At 43.4% G+C, this 21,905-nt stretch overlaps 1 protein-coding gene across 8 annotated transcripts in view; it reads right to left on the bottom strand.

Moving 5' to 3' along the window:
• Positions 1-21,905, bottom strand: part of itpr3 (inositol 1,4,5-trisphosphate receptor, type 3) — a 312,431-nt gene that overhangs the window by 162,059 nt on the left and 128,467 nt on the right. For all 8 annotated transcript variants that reach the window (XM_041195917.1, XM_041195916.1, XM_041195915.1 and 5 more), the window contains 2 exons: positions 13,098-13,244; positions 11,931-12,026 (listed from right to left, as the gene is read on the bottom strand). In XM_041195917.1, coding sequence (XP_041051851.1) covers positions 11,931-12,026; positions 13,098-13,244 — 243 coding nt within the window. The remainder of the gene's footprint in view (positions 1-11,930; positions 12,027-13,097; positions 13,245-21,905) is intronic.

Raw genomic sequence — 21,905 nt, 5'->3', positions numbered from 1 at the left:
CCCATAAAGAGACAGGCATAGCTGGGGCCCATGCGGGTACCCATAGCCACACCTTTTATTTGGAGGAAGTGAGAGGAGTTGAAGGAGAAATTGTTCAGCGTGAGAACAAGTTCAGCCAGACGGAGGAGAGTAGTGGTGGATGGGGATTGTTCGGGCCTCTGTTCGAGGAAGAAGCTAAGGGCCCTCAGACCATCCTGGTGGGGGATGGAGGTGTAGAGGGATTGGACGTCCATGGTGAAGAGGAAGCGGTAGGGGCCAGGGAACTGGAAATTGTTGATGTGACGTAAGGTGTCAGAGGAATCACGGATGTAGGTGGGAAGGGACTGGACAAGGGGAGAGAGAAGGGAGTCAAGATAACGAGAAATGAGTTCTGTGGGGCAGGAGCAAGCTGAGACGATCGGTCTACCGGGGCAGTTCTGTTTGTGGATTTTGGGTAGGAGATAGAAGCGGGCCGTCCGAGGTTGGGCAACTATCAGGTTGGAAGCTGTGGGAGGGAGATCCCCAGAGGAGATGAGGTCAGTGACAGTCCTGGAAACAATGGCTTGATGTTCAGTGGTGGGGTCATGGTCCAGGGAGAGGTAGGAGGAAGTGTCTGCGAGTTGACGCTCAGCCTCCGCGTGGTAGAGGTCAGTGCGCCAGACAACAACAGCACCACCCTTGTCAGCGGGTTTGATGACAATGTCAGGGTTGGACCTGAGAGAATGGAGTGCAGTAAGTTCAGAGAGAGACAGGTTAGAATGGGTGAGAGGAGCAGAGAAATTGAGACGACTAATGTCGCGCCGACAGTTCTCAATGAAAAGATCGAGAGAAGGTAAGAATCCAGAGGGAGGGGTCCAGGTGGAGGGAGAATATTGAAGATGGGTAAAAGGATCCGTTGAACTGGGAGAGGACTCCTGCCCAAAGAAGTGAGCCCGGAGACGAAGACGGCGGAAGAAGAGTTCAGTATCATGCCGAGCCCGAAATTCATTGAGGTGAGGGCGTAAGGGTATGAAACTAAGTCCTTTGCTGAGCACTGAACGTTCAGCATCGGAGAGGGGAAGGTCAGGGGGTATAGTGAATACACGGCTGGGGTTGGGATTGGAAGATGGGGTGGGGACGGAGGGACAGGCAGGGGTGGAGGGTCCTAGATGGGTGTTGGTGTCGATGAGTTGTTGGAGCTTGCGTTCCTTAGCACTTGAGAGAAAGAGAAAAAGTTTCTTGTTGAGGCGTCGGATGAGCCGAAGGATAAAATGAAACTGGGGGCACGCGCAGCTTTGAAAAAGGGTACGGCGGTGCTGCTGGAGGGAGAGGTCGAGTGTGTTCATATGGCGGCGCATGGCACTGAGAGTGGATTTCAGAATGTGACGGGAACAGCAGTCCGAGAAACGTTTTATGTCCCGGAGATACCTGTAATCCTGGGTGGGTTCGAAACATGAGGGGTGGAATTTCAGTTGAAATCCATGTGGGGTAAGTCGGAGACGGAGACAGTCACTGAGAAAGGAGATATGGCTGTGAAAGCGGGTTTTAGTAAACACCTTGTCAAACACTAGGAGAGAAATGGAAAGCAATGAAGGTGAACAAGGCAACAGAGAAATCCGGAAATCTTGTCGCAGAGAGGAACAGAACTTCTTCAAGGAGGTAGGCATTTCTTGAAGAGCAGTGGCAAAAGGTTGCTAAGCCATTCAGTTCTGATTCTTCCTTTCATAATATGAAACATTTGAAGCTGCAGCAAGCTTGAGATTCAGGCCTTGTTACTTTGGGAACAGTGAGCATGAATCAACTTCCATTATTCCATGAGTGCAACATAAAGGCATTCACATTCCTCCACCATCATACTTTTTAAATCCTTTAATTGGTATGGTTATTCAGAAATGTTATACTATAGGTTCCAAATATCACCTTTTCTCAGGTTACTTCAATTAGACAGTCTTAATCACCCAGGAAACAGAATCACACCAAAAATTCATATGACAAGTAATATAGAAATTCAAGTTTATATTATTGTGTTCTTGACAAAATTGCACATCAGTGAGACAGGTGGATTAATGAGATTAAGATCAATGACGTGAGGAAAAAGAATGCTTTGAACCTCATGGAAAAAGTATTTTTTTAAAAATTGCACCAATAAAGGGATTTAATAAAATTACACAATTCACTGACAGACACAGTGAATTGATGTTCAACAGGCAGAAAATTACTCATATATGTGTAACAAGTTGAAGCAGCCACAGTACCCAGTGTTCATTAGACAAATAGACCAGAGTTTAATAGTTAAAATGAGTTAGGTTTATTTGACCACAGCATTGTGCCTTTAAATGCAGTGAGAAGCAGAACAGTAAGAGAATACATTCCAGCACACACCTTCTCACTCTGTTATTTCCTCTCCAAACTGCTCCCTTCAGTTGAATTATTTCTGTCTTTTATTTTTGCAGACTGGGTGTTGTTTCTGATTAATGGCAATTAAGATCAACGGTTTCTTAAATCTATACTGTCTTGCCTTAATCATTCTGACATTTGTATAACTTCTTAAAGTTATATCCCTATTGCAGATACAAAACTCTCAAAAGCCTATGGGCGGGATTTTCTGCGCCCGTCCGCCACCATGATCTTCTGGTGCTGCCGCAAGTCAATGGACTTCTGGGGCGTCACCTGGCCCTCGGCAGGTTCCGCCCGCAATGGGGCCGGAAAATCCCGGCCACTATGGGTCACATATTATCACTTTCTCTCACACACACACTCTGTTAGAGATGATATGATCAGTCTATGAACGTATATAACAGTGTTCAACAAAATTATCCTGTCTCAGTCTACAATGCGGTTTTCAGGAAATAAGAACCAGAATCTGACCTGGTACAGACTTTTGCTTCTTGCCTTATTCCTCTATTCCCAATTCTTGAGAAACACACCCTTGGCTCCTCCACATTTGCTTCAATGGTTCTCCTCGATCACTTATTCCATATATCTCTTATGTTTGATCATATTTCTGCCTGAACCCTCCACTTCTAATGTTTATTTATTGTCATTTATAACAAAAAATTGCCTACCTGGCTTTTAACTTTGGGGGAGGAAATGGATAGAGAGACAGAAAGGAAGGGTGACTATAAAATGTGCTGGATGTTACATGGGGGGGGGAGAGCCAATTGCTCTCGTCCCTATTATAAAAGTTGGTCTTTTAAAAAAGGGCACCTGAGTGATAATGCGCTGCCAGCTGCCTAAACGAACAAAGGGTGGCGTTTCCTCCCCTCAGTGGGAGGAAATCCCACCTTCAAGAGCTGCTGGTCAATCAGATTGGCCCGTAGATCTAGCAGCCACTGCAGTACCAGAATTCAGTAGTGGGCACTGCTGGGACTGGAGGCAGTCCCAAGATGAATGGATCCGGGAATCAAGTAAGCATCAGAGTTTTGGGTGGGAAGAGATCATGCACCCTAGGGAGGGGCACAGGGCACCACCCAAAGGATGTACTCCCCTTCCTGCTTTCTCACCTCTGATGGTGAGAAAGTAGACCCCCACTCTCGCCCACCTGCCAACACCAATCGCACCATGGCATAAGCAGCATAATATTCAGGATAATTGGCTCGTTAACAAGCTTCATTGCCTGTTAATAATTTTCTTTCCTACCATACTCATGTCATCACGCTGCATTTTACACAGCCCCGATTTGCAAATGTAAAATCCTAGCCAATGTTCATTTTACAAATTGTGTAAGCATAAAAGAATGCTTTGAGTGCCATGGAAAAACCTTTACTCCTTCACATAAAATGTTGTGATGTGAAACCTCAGCTAAATGAGCCTACAGGCTCTTTACAAAATGAATAGCAATTCCACTTTAACTGCGTCAAATGGATCTCAGAAATACTGATGCGAAAATACCCCTGGTGAAATCGAATTCTAGGGGAGGTGGAATTCAGGGAAAACTATATGATACGAACATACGAACAAGGACAGTAGGAGGCCATTCAGCCCCTCGAGCTTGCTCCGCCATTTAATAAGATCATGACTGATCTGATAGTAATCTGAAATCTACATCCCACCTACCCCCGATGACCTATCACCCCCCTTGCTTACCAAGAATCTATCCACTCCTGCCTTAAAAATATTCACTTCTGCCACCTTCTCAGGAAGAGAGTTCCAAAGACTCGCGACCCTCTGCGTGAAAAAATTTTGCCTCATCTCTGTTTTAAATTGCTGGCCCCTTATTTTTAAACAGTGACCCCTAGTTCTAGGTTGACCCACAAGTGGAAACAACCTCTCCACATCCACCCTGTCAAGACCCCTCAGGATCTTATATGTTTCAATCAAGTTAGCTCTTAATCTCCTAAATTCCAGTGGATACAAGCCTAGTCTATCCAACATTTCTTCATAAGACAACCCACCCATTCCAAGTATTAATTTGGTAAACCTTCTCTGAACTGCTTCCACCAGATTTACATCCTTCCTTAAATAAGGTGACTGATAATGCGCACAGTACTTCAAATGTAGTCTCACCAATGATCTGTACAAATGAAGCATAACCTCCCTATTTTTGTATTCAATTCCCCTCGCAATAAATGATAACATTCTATTAGCTTTCCTAATTACTTGCTGCACCTGCGTACTAACATTTTGTGATTCATGCACAAGGACACCCAGATCCCTCTGCACCTCAGATCAATCTCTCACCATTTAGATAATATGCTTCTCTTTCATTCTTCCTGCCAAAAGTGACAATTTCACATTTTGCCACATTATACTCCATTTACCAGACATTTTCCCACTCACTTCACCTATCTATATCTGTTTGTAACCTCATTATGTCCTCTTCACAACTTACTTTCCTACTTATTTTTGTGTCATCAGCAAATTTGGCAACCATCCCTTCAATCCCTTCATCCAAATCATTTATATAAATTATAAACAGTTGAGATGCCAGCACTGGCCCCTGTGGCACACCACTCGTCACATCCTGCCAACCTGAAAAAGGCCCATTTGTGCTTACTCTTTGCTTCCTGTTAGCTAGCCAATCTTATATCCATGCCAATACGTTACCTTATATCATGAGCTTTTATTTTCTGCAATAACGTTTGATGTGGCACCTTATCAAATGCCTCCTGGAAATCTGATTAGGATTTGGGTGAAACATGGAACTGCTGTGTTTCCACTCCAGTTAACTCACCCTGAAAATACTGACTAGGCTGGTGGTCTAGCACCTTCTACCCACTCCTATATCCCAAAGGAACTTCAGGGGTGTATCTAAGTATCAACAACTGAGTGAGTAGCGAATTAGGTTCATGTGGCAATTTGGTGCACGGGGAAGGAATGCTTTAAGGAAGGTTTATTGCAATTAGTAAAGTGTGTTAATTATTCAGATTTATCAGGAATAGTAAGGTTTATCAATTGTTGTAAAGTTTGTTAAGTTAAAGCCAAGTGAAATAAAGTTAATATAAGTAAACCAAAGTAAAATTAAGTTTATGTAAGTGAAGTGAAGTTAAGACATGACAGGGCAGCTCGGTCATGTGGAATACATGTCCTATAGTATGTGGGAATTTGTGGATGCTACCAGTGACCTAGGCGACCACATATGCAGGAAGTGTCACCAGCTGCAGAAACTTGAGCTCTGGGTTTAGGAGCTCGAGCAGCAGCTGGAGTCACTGCAGCGCATCTGCGAGGCTGAGAGCTACGTGGATAGCACATTCAAAGAGGTGGTCACACCACAGGTTAGGAGCATGGAAGCAGAAAGGGAACGGGTGACCACCAGGCAGTCCAGAAGATCAGGCAGGTAGTGCAAGAGTCCCCTGAGGTCCCGCCCGCTAATCGGTTTTCCATTTTGGATGCTGACGAGGGCATTGGTTCCTCGGGGGAGCACAGTCAGAGCCAAGATTGTGGCACCACAGGCAGCTCAGCTGTACAGGATGGAAGGAAGAAGAGGGGAAGAGCAGCAGTGATAGGGGATTCTTTAGTTAGAGGAACAGGCAGGCATTTCTGTGGCCATAGACTTGACTCCAAGATGGTGTGTTGCCTGCCTAGTGCCAGGGTCAAGGATGTCACAGAGCAGCTGCAGGACATTCTTCTGGGGGAGGGTGATCAGCCAGAGGTTGTAGTCCACATTGGTACCAATGACTTAGGTAGGAAAGGGGATGAGGTCCTGAAAGCAGATTTCAGGGGGCTAGGAAATAGTTTGAAAAGCAATGCCTGTAAGGCAGTAATCTCAGGATTACTGCCAGTCTCATTTGCTAGTGAGCACAGAAACTGGAGAATTAAGAGATTGAACACATGGCTAGAGAATCGGTGTAGGAGGGAGGGCATAAGATTTCTGAGGCATTGGGACCAGTTCTGGGACAAGTGGAACCTGTACAAGATGGACGGACTGGATCTTAGTAGGACCAGGACTAACTTCCTCACAGGGAGATTTGCTAGTGCTCTTGGGGAGGGTTTAAACCAGGTTAGCATGCAATGGGAACCTGGGAGGCAGCTCAGATTCGAAGGAAGTAAAATTGGTAAAAGGAAGTAGAAAAGTAGAATGCAAAAATAGAAGACAGATGAAGCACAGGCAAGCATCAAATAGGATCAGAATAGGGAATAATGTTAAAAATGCTGCTAAAGTATCTGAATGTATGTAGCATTCACAAAAAGGGTGATGATTTGAATACACAAATTGAGGTAAATGAGTATAATTTAATTGCCATTATTGAGACGTGGCTACAGAGTGACTAAGCTTGATAATTGAATTTCTAAGGATATTCAGCATTTAGGAGGGATAGGCAAAAAGGAAGGGGAGGTGGGGTAGCACTCTTAATAAGGGACAAGGTCAGTACATTGGAAAGCAGGGATCTTAGACTGAAGGATCAAGATGTAGAATTGGTTTGGGTGGAGCTGAGAAACAGCAAGACGCCGCTAACATTGGTGGGAGTTTTTTATAGGCCACCAAACTAAACTGGTTATGTTGGGTACGGTATAAATCAGGAAATTAGAGATGTATGTAATGTGAGTAATACAGTAATAATGGGCGACTTCAATTTAGACTGAGTTAACCAAATCAGCACTAATGCAATGGAGGATGATTTCCTGGAGCATGTATGAGACAGGTTTCTGGAGGAATACATTGTGGAGCCAACTAGGGATCAGGCTATTTTGGATTTAGTGTTGTGTAATGAGAAAGGGATAATTAATAACCTTGCTGTAAAGGAGCCTTTGAGAAATAGTGATCACAATATGATAGAATTTCACATTAAGTTTGAATGTGATATATTTCATTCTGAAGCTAGGGTCTTAAATGTGAAAAATGGCTAGTATTTAAAGAAATACAGGTCTAAAACAGATATACATTTTTCTAAAGCGCAAACACACAAAGGGAAAGGTCAATCAACCGTGATTAATGAAGGTTGTTAAAGATTGCAATAAATCAAAGGAAGTGGCTTATAAGGATGCCAGAAAAAATGGTAAGCCTGAAGATTGGGAGCAATTTAGAACGCAGCAAAGAAGGACCAAGAAACTGATTAAGAAAGGGAAAAGGGAATATTAATGCAAACTAATGGGGAACATAAAGGTGAACTGTAAAAGCTTCTCTGGGCACATGAAAAGGAAAAGATTAGCTCGGACAAATGTGGGCCCAAACAGTTGGGCACAGGAGAATTTATAGTGGAGAACAGGGAAATGGTGGGAAAACTAAATAGTTACTTTGCGTCTGTCTTCAGAGAGAAGACGCAGAAAATCTTCTAGAAATACCAGGTGACTAAAGGACTTGTGAAACTGAGGAACTAAAAGGAATTAGTAAAAGGTTAACTAGATTAAAGGTTGATAAATCCCCTGGACCAGATCAGCTTCATCCCAGAGTGTTGAGAGGTAATGGATGCATTGGTGGTTATCTTTCAAAATCTATATATTCTGGAAAGGTTCCTGTGAACTGAAAAGCAGCAAATGTAAACCCGCTATTTAAGAAGGGAGGAAGAGTGAGGATGGAAAATTGCAGACCTGTTAGCCTGATGTCAATTGTGGGGAAAATGTTAGAATCTATTATAAAGGATATGGTAATTGGACAATTAGAAAAGAATGGTAAAATTGGGCAAATTCAACATGGATTTATGAAAGAGAAACCATGTTTGACAAAATTGTTCGAGTTTTTTGAGGTTGTCACTTGCAGCATAAAGAAGAACCACTGGATGTGGTCGGGCAGAATTTTGCCCTTGATGGGCGAACAGGCCCCACCGCCTTGGCGGCGGGCGAGCAGCTGACCTTCGCCGCCAAAACAGGGAAAGAGCTCACTGCTCCCTGAGGCAAAGTGCTGTCTCAGGGAGTTTACTGACAGGTAAAAAAAAGTCAAAAAATAGAGAAATATTAAAATTATTAACATGTCCCCCTTATGTGACAATGTCACACAAGATGGGACATGTTAATAAGAAACACATAAAGTTTATTAAATTTTTAAAGAACGGACATGAAACTTCATCCCACCTGTGGATGAAGTTTCATGAATAATCAGAAGCCCACTGGGGCTCCTGGCCTGCCCGCCAGCTTTAAGCTTGGAGGAGCAGGTCTTTAATTATCTTAATTAGCCTGTCAAAGGCCTTAATTGGCCCGCCTTCCTGAAGACTTAAATGGATCGGGATGACGTTGGGGGTTCCTCCCGACGTCATCCTGCGTCATTTTCCCCTCAGCAAGCGGGCCCTGCCCCCAAAGCGCTGAGGGGAAAGTCCTGGCCGGTGTTTTTGGATTTTCAGAAAGTTTTTGATAAGATCCCACACAGGAGGTTAGTCAATAAAATTACAGCGCATGGCATTGGGACAAATATACTAGTATGTGGCAAGTATACTGGTAGACAAAAAGCAGAGAGTAAGAATAAATGGATTATGCTCAGGGTGGCAGGCTGTTACTAGTGGGGTACTGCAAGGATCAGTGATAGGCCCACAGCTGTTCACAATCTATATAAATGATTTGGATCTGGGGACCAATATTTTTTATTCATTCATGGGATGTGGGCATTGTTGGCTAGGCCAGCATTTATTGCCCATCCCTAATTTCCCTTGAGAAGGTGATGGTGAGCTGCCTTCTTGCACCACTGCAGTCCATGTGATGTAGATACATCCACAGTGCTATTAGGAAGGGATTTTGACCCAGCGAGAGTGAAGAAACGGTGATATATTTCCAAGTCAGGATGGTGAATGGCTTGATGGGGAACTTCCAGGTAGTGATGTTCCCAAGTGTCTGCTGCCCTTGTCCTTCTAGATGGTAGCGGTTGTGGGTTTGGAAGATGTTGTCTAAGGAGCCTTGATGAGTTGTCGCAGTGCATCTAGTAGATGGTACACGCTGCTGCCACTGTTCGTCGGTGATGGAGGAAGTGAATGTTTGTGGATGGACTTTGTCCTGGATGGTGTCAAGCTTCTTGAGTGTTGCTGGAGCTGCACTCATCCAGGCAAGTGGAGAGTATTCCATCACACTCCTGACTTGTGCCTTGTAGATGGTGGACAGGCTTTGGGAAGTCAGGTGAGTTACTCGCCACAGGATTCCCAGCCTCTGATGTGCTCTTGTAGCCACAGTATTTATATGGCTAGTCCAGTTCAGTTTCTGCTCAATGGTAACACCCAGGGGCTATTGTAATATTTCAAAATTGGCTGAGGGCACCAAACTGGGTGGGAATGTAAGTTGTGAGGAGGATGCAAGGAGGTTTCAAGAGAATTTGGACACGCTAAGTCAATAGGCTAGAACATGGCCGACGAAATATGATGTGAATAAGTCTGAAATTATTAATTTTGGCAGAAAAAAACAGAAATGTAGACTATTTCTTAAATGGTGAGAGGTTGGGAAGTGTGAGTGTCCAAAGGGTGTCCTTGTACATGGGTCACTAAAAACTAGCATGCAGGTGCAGCAAGCAATTAAGAAGGTAAATTGTATGTTGGCCTTCATTGCGAGGCATTTGAGTACAGGAGTAAAGGTGTCTTGCTGCAGTTATATAGAGATTTGTTGTGACCTCACCTGGAGTATTTTGCACAGTTTTGGTCTCCTTATCTAAGGAAGAAAATACTTGCCAAAGAGGGAGTACAACGGAGGTTCACCAGATTAATCCCTGGGATGGCAGAATTGTCATATGAGGAGAGATTGGGGAGGCTAGGTCTGTATTCCCTAGAATTTTGAAGAATGAGGGGTTACCTCATTGAAACTTACAGAGTTCTTACAGGGCATGACAGGGTAAGTGTAGGCGAGATGTTTCCCCTGACTGGTGAGTCTAAAACCAGGGGATATAAACTCAGGATAAAGGGCAAGCCATTTAACACTGAGATGAGGAGGAATTTCTTCACTCAGAGGGTAGTGAATTTTTGGAATTCCCTACAGCAGAGGGCTATGGAAGCTCAATCACTGAGCATGCTCGAGACAGAAATCAATAGATTTCTGGAGACTAATGACATCAAGGGAAATGGTGATAGTGTGGGAAAGTGGCATTGAGGTAGATGATCAGCCATAATCTAACTGAATGGCGAAGCATGATTGATGGACCAAATGGCCTACTCCTGGCTCTATGTTCCTATTCCTATTAGGGAATCCCATTTGCTGCATCTCCTTTCCACCCAGCAGTTCTCATATCCACTGAGAACAGGCTTAGGTTCCATACTAGGCATTGGAAAAGCTCATAGGTTTGAGTCAACAAAGGTAATAGACACAAAGAGATTGATTAAAAGCAAAATACTGCGGATGCTGGAAATCTGAAACAAAAGCAAAGATAGCTGGAAAAACTCCGCAGGTCTGACAGCATCTATGGAGAGGAATACAGTTAACGTTTTGAGTCCGTATGATTCTTCATCAGAACTAAGGAAATATAGAAATGCGGTGAAATACAAGCTGGTTGAGGGGGGTGGGACAGGTAGAGCTGGATAGAGGGCCAGTGATAGGTGGAGGCAAAGAAGAGATTGTCAAAGATGTCATAGACAAAAGGACAAAGAGGTGTTGACAGTGGTGATATTATCTAAGGAATGTGCTAATGGTGACATTAAGGGTAGAAAGCAGGACGAGCAAGTGACAAAGAGATTATGTTTGATGTGCCAATTCTGGACCTCTGTGGGGCCAAAGTGAGTTTTTAATGCTACCCCATGGCCTGAAAAGGACTTACAATGTGTAAGTCTATACTGTGCAAGTGACTATAGCACTGAGTTGTCCACCCCAATTGTTTCAATAGTCCTGCTCCCACAATTCTGAACAAATCAAAGCCAATGCAGTGGACAAAATAGCCATTCTGTCATAGATCTGCCACTCCAAACATTTTCAGAACTTCTAGGATCCATTGCAGAAGTTGGACCTCTGTGAAGGATTCTGTGACCTGCTGATTATGGATAAGTGCAAACAATCTTTTGAACTCCTGAAGCTTTTTATGTACTGTTTTGTTCAGTGATCTTGTTCCTATTAAAGGTATCAGGGGTATTATGGAACAGAAGCATCACTTAATTGGAAGAATTTCAACATTAGGCATACCCACAAAGGTCATTTTAAAAGTGTCATGTCATCTCTTTCAGAGAAATATGCAGTTTTACCAGTTCAAAAACAACTTCACAAAGACCCAGTATGTTGATATTTCCGCCTGTTAACATATCTGATAAGTACTTCACAATTTACTTTTTAGAAATATTGACATCTTTCACCATTTTGGGTGTCCATCAAACACTTTTAGATCTAGTGTTTACATCTAGGAAGCGTTGCTGATGTTTAGAATGTTTTCATTACACTGGGATCAGCAGATAGAATCACAAGCATGTCAATTTTCATTCACAATAATGCCAGCTAGCAGGAGGCATATCCACCAGATAGGTAATCCAAACTGTACTTTTCTGGTTATGATATCAAGTATAGCAGATCTCCAAGGGATTGTTCTTGGATTCTTAGCCTGCAGATAGTATCATTTTTTTCTAACTTAGTGACAGTTGTACTGTTTCCTAAATGTACTTTCTCTCTACAAAATAGCATTATTCTTTAAAACAAAATGATAAGCACACCTCAGCTGCCAGGTAATGGCCTGTAGCTAAATGTTTGAACCTGTAGAGGCTGTTCCAATGGCCAGCACCTCCTCTGCAGGGATCATGGTGGACAACCTAAAAGGGGAAGGGAGAGAAAGGTCATTATTATAAACTAAAGGAAATCAGAGATTATTACATAGATTGTATATAGTCTATACTAAGGAAGCAAGTGAGGTCACAAGTTCATGGATTAATGATGTGTGCCAGAAGTTCTTATGGGCTAGAAATTCATCTTGGACAGTGGCACGAAACAGAAGGTATCAGTTACACATAACATAATGGAATTAAATGAGTAGCATGTCAGTCAATCTAACAGCATCCAGTTGCAACCCCCAGCCGAGATGAATTTCTAGCCCTATGCATATCCAAGGTCACCTTTGCTGGAACACATTTTTGTATGATCTGCACAATAAGGGCAGGGAATGGATAAGGAAGCAACAGCCCCCTCTTCTCCCATCTGGCAGAAAGAAAAGAGCCCATAGGGAAATTGTCCAATCTAGCAGGAGCACAGATCACAAGTTTACATGTGATTGCCAAAGAATCTGGTGACTTGAAATACTAAATGTTGTAATGCACTCTCTTCTACCCCAACAAACTCCAGCAGAGCTTAGTCCTGTGACTGATAATGAGGCATCAGAATAAGCCCCTTTGTTTCTGTTTCTGATGGGTTCTTTATTGCCAACACCCCTGCATTTCACCCCTGTGACCTGTTTTATTACAAAATAGCTGAGTTGAGTTGCTACAAGGGCAGAAGGAGTTCCTTCTTCTTCACTCATAGTCAACACCCATAAATACAGATGCCACTCAAAAATGTCCCTGGAGGGAATAGCAACCTTTCTGGAGTGAATCCTCCTTTTCATTTATTCTGCATGAATATTTCATGTCATTGAATTGCAGCTAGCTATAAACAAATTAGGGATGGTTCAGGACAGAAGTGGTTCCAGGGCACTTTGTTTCACTAAGTGCACAATTTCATGTAGATGTGCCAAGCAGAATTAAACCAGGGTGATTATATTTACAGAGTTTTATTTTTGAAGTAATCCAAATGTGAGCCTAAGACACACATTTTTATCACAATCAGTTACTGCAGCTAAAATAATGTGTACTTGACTTTGTGTAATATATGTAGCACACAGTCAAAATTACCTCAACCTCCCAGAGTGCGTTTGAGCTCGTCGCTGAGGTAGCAGACTGACGCAATGTTGTGCGCAGAAATACATGCAGCTTTGATCTGTATTCATCGCACGTCAGAAACTTCTCCTGTTCTGCATGGAACAGCCTTACCACATCACCCTGCAATGGAGGAGAATAAAACGTTCACATTCAAGAAACAAAAGCTCCAGATTCACTTGGGTAGGACAGAGATTCTCTCCTGATTCTCTCCTGTCGATGTTGTCTTTTATCAAGAAGTTAAAAAAGACATAGAGCATTTTGTGGCAGATTTTTCTGAAAAAAATAACGCCATCTAAATGACACACCTTATCATTAACGCTCAAAGTGGTCAGAAACTTGCGGCAGGGCAGAAATGCCCCATGAACTGTGAAGCACATTGGCCTGAATTTTTCGGTTGGCGGGTGGGCTGGGCGGGAGCGATTGTGGAGCCATCTGCCACCTGCGATCGGCTCTGCGCCACCATTTTACACAGGCGGGCCAATTAAGGCCCGCTCAGCGTAAGGCGCGAGCTGTAGCGCTCAGCACCACCTGTGCGGGCAGGGGGGGAGGAGAGAGAGTCGGGGCCAGCGGGGAGCTGCCTCAGGGAGATTGAATCGCTGTTGAAATGATTAAATAAATGGATTCAAAATTTACATAAACAAATCCCCTCATGTGGCTGTGTCATATATATATTTCGGAAATTTTAAAAATTTAATTAATAAAAGCTTTAGGAAATCTCATACTGCTCTTGGATGAGGTTTCCTAAAAAACGCTTGGCCTTTTCACCTGCCCGCCAACCTTAAGGATGGATGAGTAGCATTAACAATGACATTAATTACTTCCTTAATGGCCTTAATAGGCCATTTAAATACTGGCGGGCGCGCAGCCGACTCTGGTGCGTGCCTGCCGAATGAAACATCGCCAGACAGCGTGATGACGTTGGGACGCACGCTCGACGAGATTGCGCGTCATTTTACGCATCGGCGTGTCGGGCCTGCCCCCGCATACTAATTGAAAAATTCAGGCCCATGAGCTGCTGGATGACTTAAGCCACTCCACCATTAATTTTGCAAAAAATGGTATCCTGCACTTAAGCTCAGCATGATTTTCATGAAGGTGCTGCATTTACACATTAATTTTTCATTGAATATGGTGCAATAAATTAAGTCCAGTAATTATAAGAGTATGTACTCTCTTGAACAAAGTAAAATCTGGTAATGACTGTCAATCAACCTCACTGACCCAGAAAGTAAGTAATTATATATGTGAACTCTCATTCCTTAAGGTTGTGAATTGTTTTAGGGGATTGGAAAAATGTAAAATTTTAAATTTTTGCTTCCTTTTACTGAACTTTCCTTACATTACTTTCTGTCTCTTTATTTCTCCCTCTGAATCCAATCTTTCTTCCCTTCTCCATATTTTTCTGTACCTCATTTAAATATTGAATTCACTCACTTTAATTCACCCTCTTTCTTATTCCTTCCTCTTTTTATTTCTCAATCCTATATTCTCATTGGTGAGGCGATATACTGTTCTCTCCAGTGTTTCGCCAAGATTCTAAACTCCCCAGTGTCCTTTACGTGCCATTATAAGCTCACATTTCCAACAACTTTTATGATCAAAAAACTTTTATAAACTCAGCAGGCATTTTTGTAAGTTTAACTAATGGCACAGTGCAAGATACTTGCTCCAGTAAAATCTAGCCCCTTTGTTATTGAGCTATCTTGTTTCAACTGAGAAATCAGGGGGATGTGCCAATCATTGGCCATTGCACAAAATGGCACCAAAGTTTATAAGGTAAAGAATTATGGAATGGTGACAGCAAGTTCAGCACGTTAAAATGTGCAAGTTGTAGAAGTGGGGGGAGAAACAAAGAAGTTCCCTCCTTTTGAACATCTGGGAAAGGATGAGATCACGATGAAGGGCTTCATAACAGTGGAGTAGAGTCTCCATTGGAATAAACATGCAGGATGGTAGCTGTGCAGCTTAAATAAGACAAGACAGCAAAGTTCAGAATACAACTGACCACGCTAGTATCTATAAAGCAGAGCGTACAAAATTATGAGGGGAATAGAGTGGACAGGATAAAATTGTTTCACTTGGTGGAGGATTCTAGAACCAGGGGACATAGATTCAAGATAAGTGGCAGAAGGTGTAGGGGGACATGAGGAAGAACTTTTTTACACAGAGGTGTTCTGAAGTGCAGAAGTTTTAGGCTTTTTTAATGGTTTCCTTTTATCGTTTGCATTGACCGCTTTGATGATGATGTTTGCCCTGAGTTCCCCATAGAAGACCTGTTTAGGGATTCTGGAGTCATTCATGTGGGAGATGTGGCCTGCCCATCCAAGTTGCATTTCCTGGAGGATGGTCTCCATGCTATTCAGTCCAATATAATTTCAATGGTCAGAATCTTCCAGCCTCTCACACCAGCGGGATCTTCCTGTCCCGCCAACATGAACCCGCAGTGTTGGGGGCTGGGGGGTGGGGGTCAGTTGCTGGGAGATTCTGGCCAATGATTCTGAATTATTGTCCTGTTTGTATTCACATTAAATAATAAATAGGAATTGTGGACAATATTACTCTTCTAGCAGGGCTCTCGTTGAGTTCGCTAAATATCATTTAACAATATTACAGGTTATCTTTTTCCACTGATTACCTGACTTATAAAAACAGACAATTTTATTTTATTTACCTGCAACAGTGTAAATGACATTGGAGACACAGGCCTAAAAAGGGGTGCAAAGGAATAAAATAAAATGTCCCCAATTTACTTGTGCATTCAGGCCACCAGTAAATTCATCTGGGCCACTTATGAAAGCAGCTTTGCAGGCCTCATTTCAGTTCTGAAGAGGGACCTGCACCACTTTTAGAACTCATTTGCATCATTTGTTTAAACAAGTCAAAGTACAAGCTCCAACTGGTTTTTCAGGTTCTACAATGACTTAACCACCAGCTCTTAAAGGGAAGCTGGTGGCCTCCAAAGAAAAGGCACATGTATTTTTTTTTAACTTAATGTGAAGCCAGGAGGAACATAATAATGCTTCCCCAATGAAGGTGGTTAAGAAAAATTTAAAAGTCAAAACCTAATCCCAACTCTTGCCTAACATGTCAACCTCCAGTTTCATTGGAGGCAGGTTGTGGTCAGGTGATTAATTTGCTCTCCAGAGGCAAGGTCCAAATTTAAATATTTTAGCTGCATGCCTCACATTTTACTTCCATTTTAGATTTCACACCAGCCGGCTAGGTTTCCTGGGTCTCAGGAGATTCAGCAGCTGAAAGGAGAAGGTAATGGCTGGAGGGAATGGCTAATTAAACGCTTTTCTGATGCTCCTTGTGGACTGGGAGGAGCAGGAGTGCTTAATTCCCCTGGGCCTTCAAGCAAACCTTTAAACAGCCCTCTGAATGGACGCTTGCAACTGAATGACACCCAACCCCCACCCCCCCAACCCACCCAAACCAACCCGCCATACCCGCCCCCTCCTCATGTCAGCTCCCCTTCTGATGTCAGCTGACCTTCCATGTCTGACCCTGTAGCCTGGAACTACAGGCTTGACCACCTGATAGCCACCCAGCCTCAAAACTGGCTACAGCCACAACGGGAGGAAAAAAACATTAAGACATGACCTGTCTTTAAGTTTGGCAGACCTATAGAAAATCCATACATCCAGGTTTCCTGACCACTATATCTCCCCCGGCCTTCTCTCTACCCACCTTAGTTATTACGAGACTATTATTATAAGTATTTCCAATACGTTTCAAATTCTTTGTGCACAATAAAGACTTTCATGCCTGAACGCTAAAAGTCCCTCACAAATAAGCTCATCCCAGTAAATTAGCGTATATACTTGGGTTATATTTATCTCGTGTAAAAGTCGACCACTGATCTTTGGCCAAAAATCCTTAATTTTTCGTCGACCTCAATTCATTGTTCATTAAAACGATACTTATGAATGCTGACTCTGTGCAATCCCCCTGCGCCAAGGCTTAGGTCAAGGGCTGGGAGCCGTCAGCATGACATTTTAAAATGACATGGCTCTTCTCTTTCCTTCCCTTCTCCTGACCCCCAAGCAGCGCTGAAACCACAGGCCTAGCCAATGTGCCCACTTCCTCTCATGGGTTTTGGCGGGGAGGGGGTTTGAGGGAGGCTCCCTGAAGTTGAGCACAGCCTGATGAATCAGTATCAAGGAGTGAGTTCAAGGTTGTTGCCTCTATGGGATTTTGATGGGAACACCATGTTGATGTGTCATTATGTTCGCTTAACACCCGATGAGTACAGTAAAAGCAGATTAATCAAGGACAGAGTGCCATGCTACCGGAAAGACTGGGAGCTCTATGTCTGATTCAAAGTTCATGTGCCTAGAAAAAAGAATCTTCACAGTGAAGGGTTAGATATCTGGTACATGAGGGACCAATTAGGCCCTGGCACTGTGTTTGGAAGCAAAGATAAGTTCCACAGTTTAAGGCTGTTCATAGACTCATGATGAGAATGCTGATTGGGTGTTTCTGTACATCTCAGCAATGGTTTCCTCCATTACCTTTTAATTGAAAGTAAGCCCCTCGAAAACATTACCCATGTAAAAGTTGACCCCTTAACGTTTTGCCTAAAATTTGGGTCTCAAAAATTTGACTTTCACATGACTATATTTGGTATAGTTTGTGGTGCAGTTGGCTCTTGTCAAACAGGATTTGAGTAGTTGATAATGCTCCCCAATGTCAATGACTGTCCTATTTTGTTTCAGTGGTAATTGGAACCCACTTTTTCATGGTTCACCTTGTTAACTGTCATAATGACCTCTTCCATGGACTTAAAGGGTCTTCAGGAGGCTGGTGACAGACTCAAATGTAACAATAGGAAGAGTATGCAGGGAAGTGTTTTTGGTCAATGTTTCACAGCACCCTAAATGTGCCATGCTACAGTGTACAAATATTTTTAAATATGCCAATTTGTACCCAAACAAACTGCATTGAGTGAACAGGATATAGTACCAATATCAAAGATGTATCAAGTAAACAAGTTAAATGTAAGATTAAACTCTTATAAAGAATAACATTGGTAAACCAGTCCAGCAAATAATCTAGTATATCGTGACCTCCTCAAAAGCCAATGGAGGAGCAATGTAATTCCTTTAAACTGTTGCTGATATCAACAACCATTTGATGTTTAAAACAATGCAATGTGAGAACAAGAACTGAACATGCAAAAATAAACCCATCAAGTTCAAATTCCATTGAAAGCTATTTTTAGTGCCCCAGTTATTGTTTCACATATAAAATTCCTGCCTTACTACTCTAGTTCAAACTTTAATCCTTTTCAGGTTAATGAATAAAAAATGGATTCCAACCCCCAAAACAATCACAATTCTCTACTTAGGGTTTATTTGAAAACTCCCTGAAAGCTAAATTCAATAGCAGCCCCCCTGCCCCCGCCAATATGATGCATGATTAACCCACACCTGCTGGTTGCACTCCAGGCAGCACACCAACTTTGTGCTGCCTGCTCATTTCAATGATTTCAGCATCCAGCCAGTTCTAACTGCACTGGTGATTGCTGATATGTATCAGCGAGATGCAAGTATTGTGAATGGCTAGAACCAGAACCTACACTACTTAGAACTAGCCTGCACCTATTAAAAGGGAAGGCACATTTTGGCTGGAGCAAGTGCTGGCAGTCACGGAGGAAGTGACTCGGAAATACTGAACAATGGCACACCATGGGACAAAACAGGCTCCAAGATTTGTGGATCCTGTGCTGGAGGCCCTGGCGGGGAAATAATAGGCAGATGTCCTGTGTTTGTAGAGGCCCAGCAGACCCTCCATATACACACTCAGGGGTAACCATGGAGGTCAATTACAGGAGGCAAACCCAAACATCTGAATGCCACAAAAGGTTCAACTACCTCTGAGGAGCAGTCAAAATCAACAAATGTGCCTTCAGATGCTATACCCTGTTAGCTGCACCACTGGCTGAGACCATTGCTCAATCTACCACACGCTCATCAAAAACTTAGCCACAATTTCTATCGATCAGGACTCCTATCTAACATTCACATGCTTCACCTTACCCTTGCACATTTAGCAAACCTTCAAGCCTCACACCCACATCTCACAGCTTCCACACATTGCCAGCTATTCAATCATGACAGCCACATCATCACCCAAGCCCACCCCCTCCACACACACCCATAACACACTTCCCTCTCTCTTGAAGGACAAGGCAGCGTAAAACCAATGTCATTAGGAACTAACTGGATGACATCTGCATTTCTTAACCTCCATGGAGGAGACAGTGCTGGCCATTATTGGGACAACTATTGTTGAGGCCATGGCCAATGGGAAACTGAAACATCAAGGCTGATGGTATCCTCAAACCTAATCCTCTCTCTCACATTCCACCTCCCCTCATCCCACACTCTTTTCTGATTTATGCAGCACGTCTTACTTTCTCCCTTTCCCCGCAGCCTTTTTTCCCTTCAGACAACGAGAAGTGCAATCTGGCCAGGCAGTGAAGGAACAGCAAAAGACACTGATGATGAAGAAGCACCATCAATTCACTCCACACCAGCAACCACCAGCTCAAATACTGACATTGCATATAATTTAGAAGATAGCATAGACAGATCTAGGTGTGGTGAGAAATGGTCATTTGTGGTCTGCAGTCAGAGCTGGAGAAAGTGTGAGGTGCCGGCTTAGCAAAGTATGAGGCCACATACAAGCTCTTCCGCAGAGAAGTCAGATGAGCACTTCAATAGGGCAGCCTACAGAAGAACACTGAGGGGTATGAACAACAAGATATTTGTTTCAGTGAGAAGCCTGCCAGAAAGTCCGTGATCAATGTCAAGGAGCATCAAGGAGTCCAGCACCAATGTGGCACATTGCTTTGTGCCAAGCTTGGAGACCATCCCTCCCAGCATGGAAGTGGTGAGCGCTCCACTTGTGCACTTCTGGACCCAACCATGATGCGACATCTGATGGTGGATGGTGCAGCTTCCATGGCAGCACATGCAGTAGTTACTCAATATCAGAGCCCTGTGATAGAAGCTCAGACTGCTGCCCCTTTGTGTGCAAAGGGGCTTGCAGGTGGTCATAGCAGTCCAACAATCACATTACCAGGTTTGCTGAAGCAACATCTGCAAGATGTGGCAGTGGCTCCATGAAGCATGAGAATGCTGTCCCCTTTCAGAAAGACAGCATTCATCCTCTCACCGCTGTCACTCTATCGGTGACCTTACTTTTGCCTGTCAAACAGCCACCCAGTCTTCTGTCGTTTATGCTGAGACTGTCCAGTCCACAGCTGGGTCTTCCAGACAGAGAACTGTTCAAGGTTGTCCTCCAAGGCCATCTGCAGTCTCCTCCACTGAAAGTCAGTAGTCTTCATGCAGCCATGCTGCAGCCAGTAGGGCATGACTGCATAGGGGCACTAGGACAGGCAAAGACAAGTGGAAGACAGGCACTAAGGGATTGCACTTGGTTTATTAGTTAACTTTTCGTATGCTTTCATCTATAGCTTTGGTTAGGAATGTTCATTTTGTGGTGGCTTTTATTTTTGCATTGTGGCCAAGCAGATGCTGTGTGAGAGGGAAGATTAGGTGTGGAACACTGGGCATTGACCTGTATAACTCACTGCCTATAGCCACATTGCAGCTGGATGTTGAGAGAGTGGAATCCCTTTTGGTTCTTTTATAAGGTAGATTAATATGCAGAGCCCACAAAGTGATATGCATGGAGTTTGTGGTACCATGGAGAAGTCTGGAATCCCAGCAAAGTCACATGCTCACTCTGCCTACTTCTCTTTCGGAAGAGGATGAAATATGGTTAGCTCTCATCGAATAGAGGGTCTCAGTAAGTTCCCTGACAGGGCAGTGCACAGCAAATTGCAGGGTTTTCCAAATACCTATCTATAAGGTATGATTCCGTGAGTATGACTACGTCAGGATACTGCTTTACTAGTCTGTGGGACAGGTCTCCCAATTTTAGCACAGGCCCCAGATGTTTGCAGGGGGGCTTTGCAGGGTCGAAAGGGCTAGGTGTGCTGTTGTTGTTTCCAGTGCCTAGATTGATACTGGGTCCAGTTTCATTCCTTTTAGGCTTCGTAGTGGTTTAATACAACTGAGTGGCTTGCTAGGATTTTAGAAGGCATTTAAGAGTCAACCAAATTGCTGTGCGTCATTGTCACAATGAGGCCAGACCAGGTAAGGATGGTAGATTTCCTTCCCTAAAGGGGCTTTTGTGAACCAGATGGGTTTTTACAAGAATCCATTCATGGTCATTATTACTGAGACTAGCATTTTTTAAAATTCCTAATTGATTAATTGAATTTTAAATTCATCTGCTGCAGTGGTGGGATTTGAACCCCTGCCCCCAAAGCCTTAGCCTGTGGATTGATAGTCCAGTGACATTACCACTACACCACTGCCTCACCTTCCATCTGGAGTACAATGTACAGCTTTGGTCTCTTTGCTTCAGAAAGGATATAACTGTATTTGAAGCAGTTCAGAGAAAGTACACTTGACTGATTCCTGGTATGAAGGGGTTGTCTTATGAGGAAAGATTGAGCAGGTTGGTCTATACCCACTGGAGTTTAGAAGAATGAGGGGTGATCTTATTGAAAGTTTTGGCTCCTGATGGGACTTGACAGGGTGGATGCTGAAAGGATGTTTCCTCTTATGAGGAAATCTAGAACTAGGGGATACAGTTTAAAAATCGAAAGTCTCCCATTTAAGACTGAGATGAGGAGAATTTCTTTTCTCTGAGAGGGTCATGAGTCTGTGGAATTCTCTTCCCCAGAGAACAGTGTGGCTGGGT

The sequence above is a fragment of the Carcharodon carcharias genome, chromosome 9 (genome assembly GCF_017639515.1).
Source record: "Carcharodon carcharias isolate sCarCar2 chromosome 9, sCarCar2.pri, whole genome shotgun sequence".
NCBI lineage: Eukaryota > Metazoa > Chordata > Chondrichthyes > Lamniformes > Lamnidae > Carcharodon > Carcharodon carcharias.
Note: the sequence above shows the minus strand (reverse complement) of the source record. Positions and strands in the feature narration are given on the sequence as shown.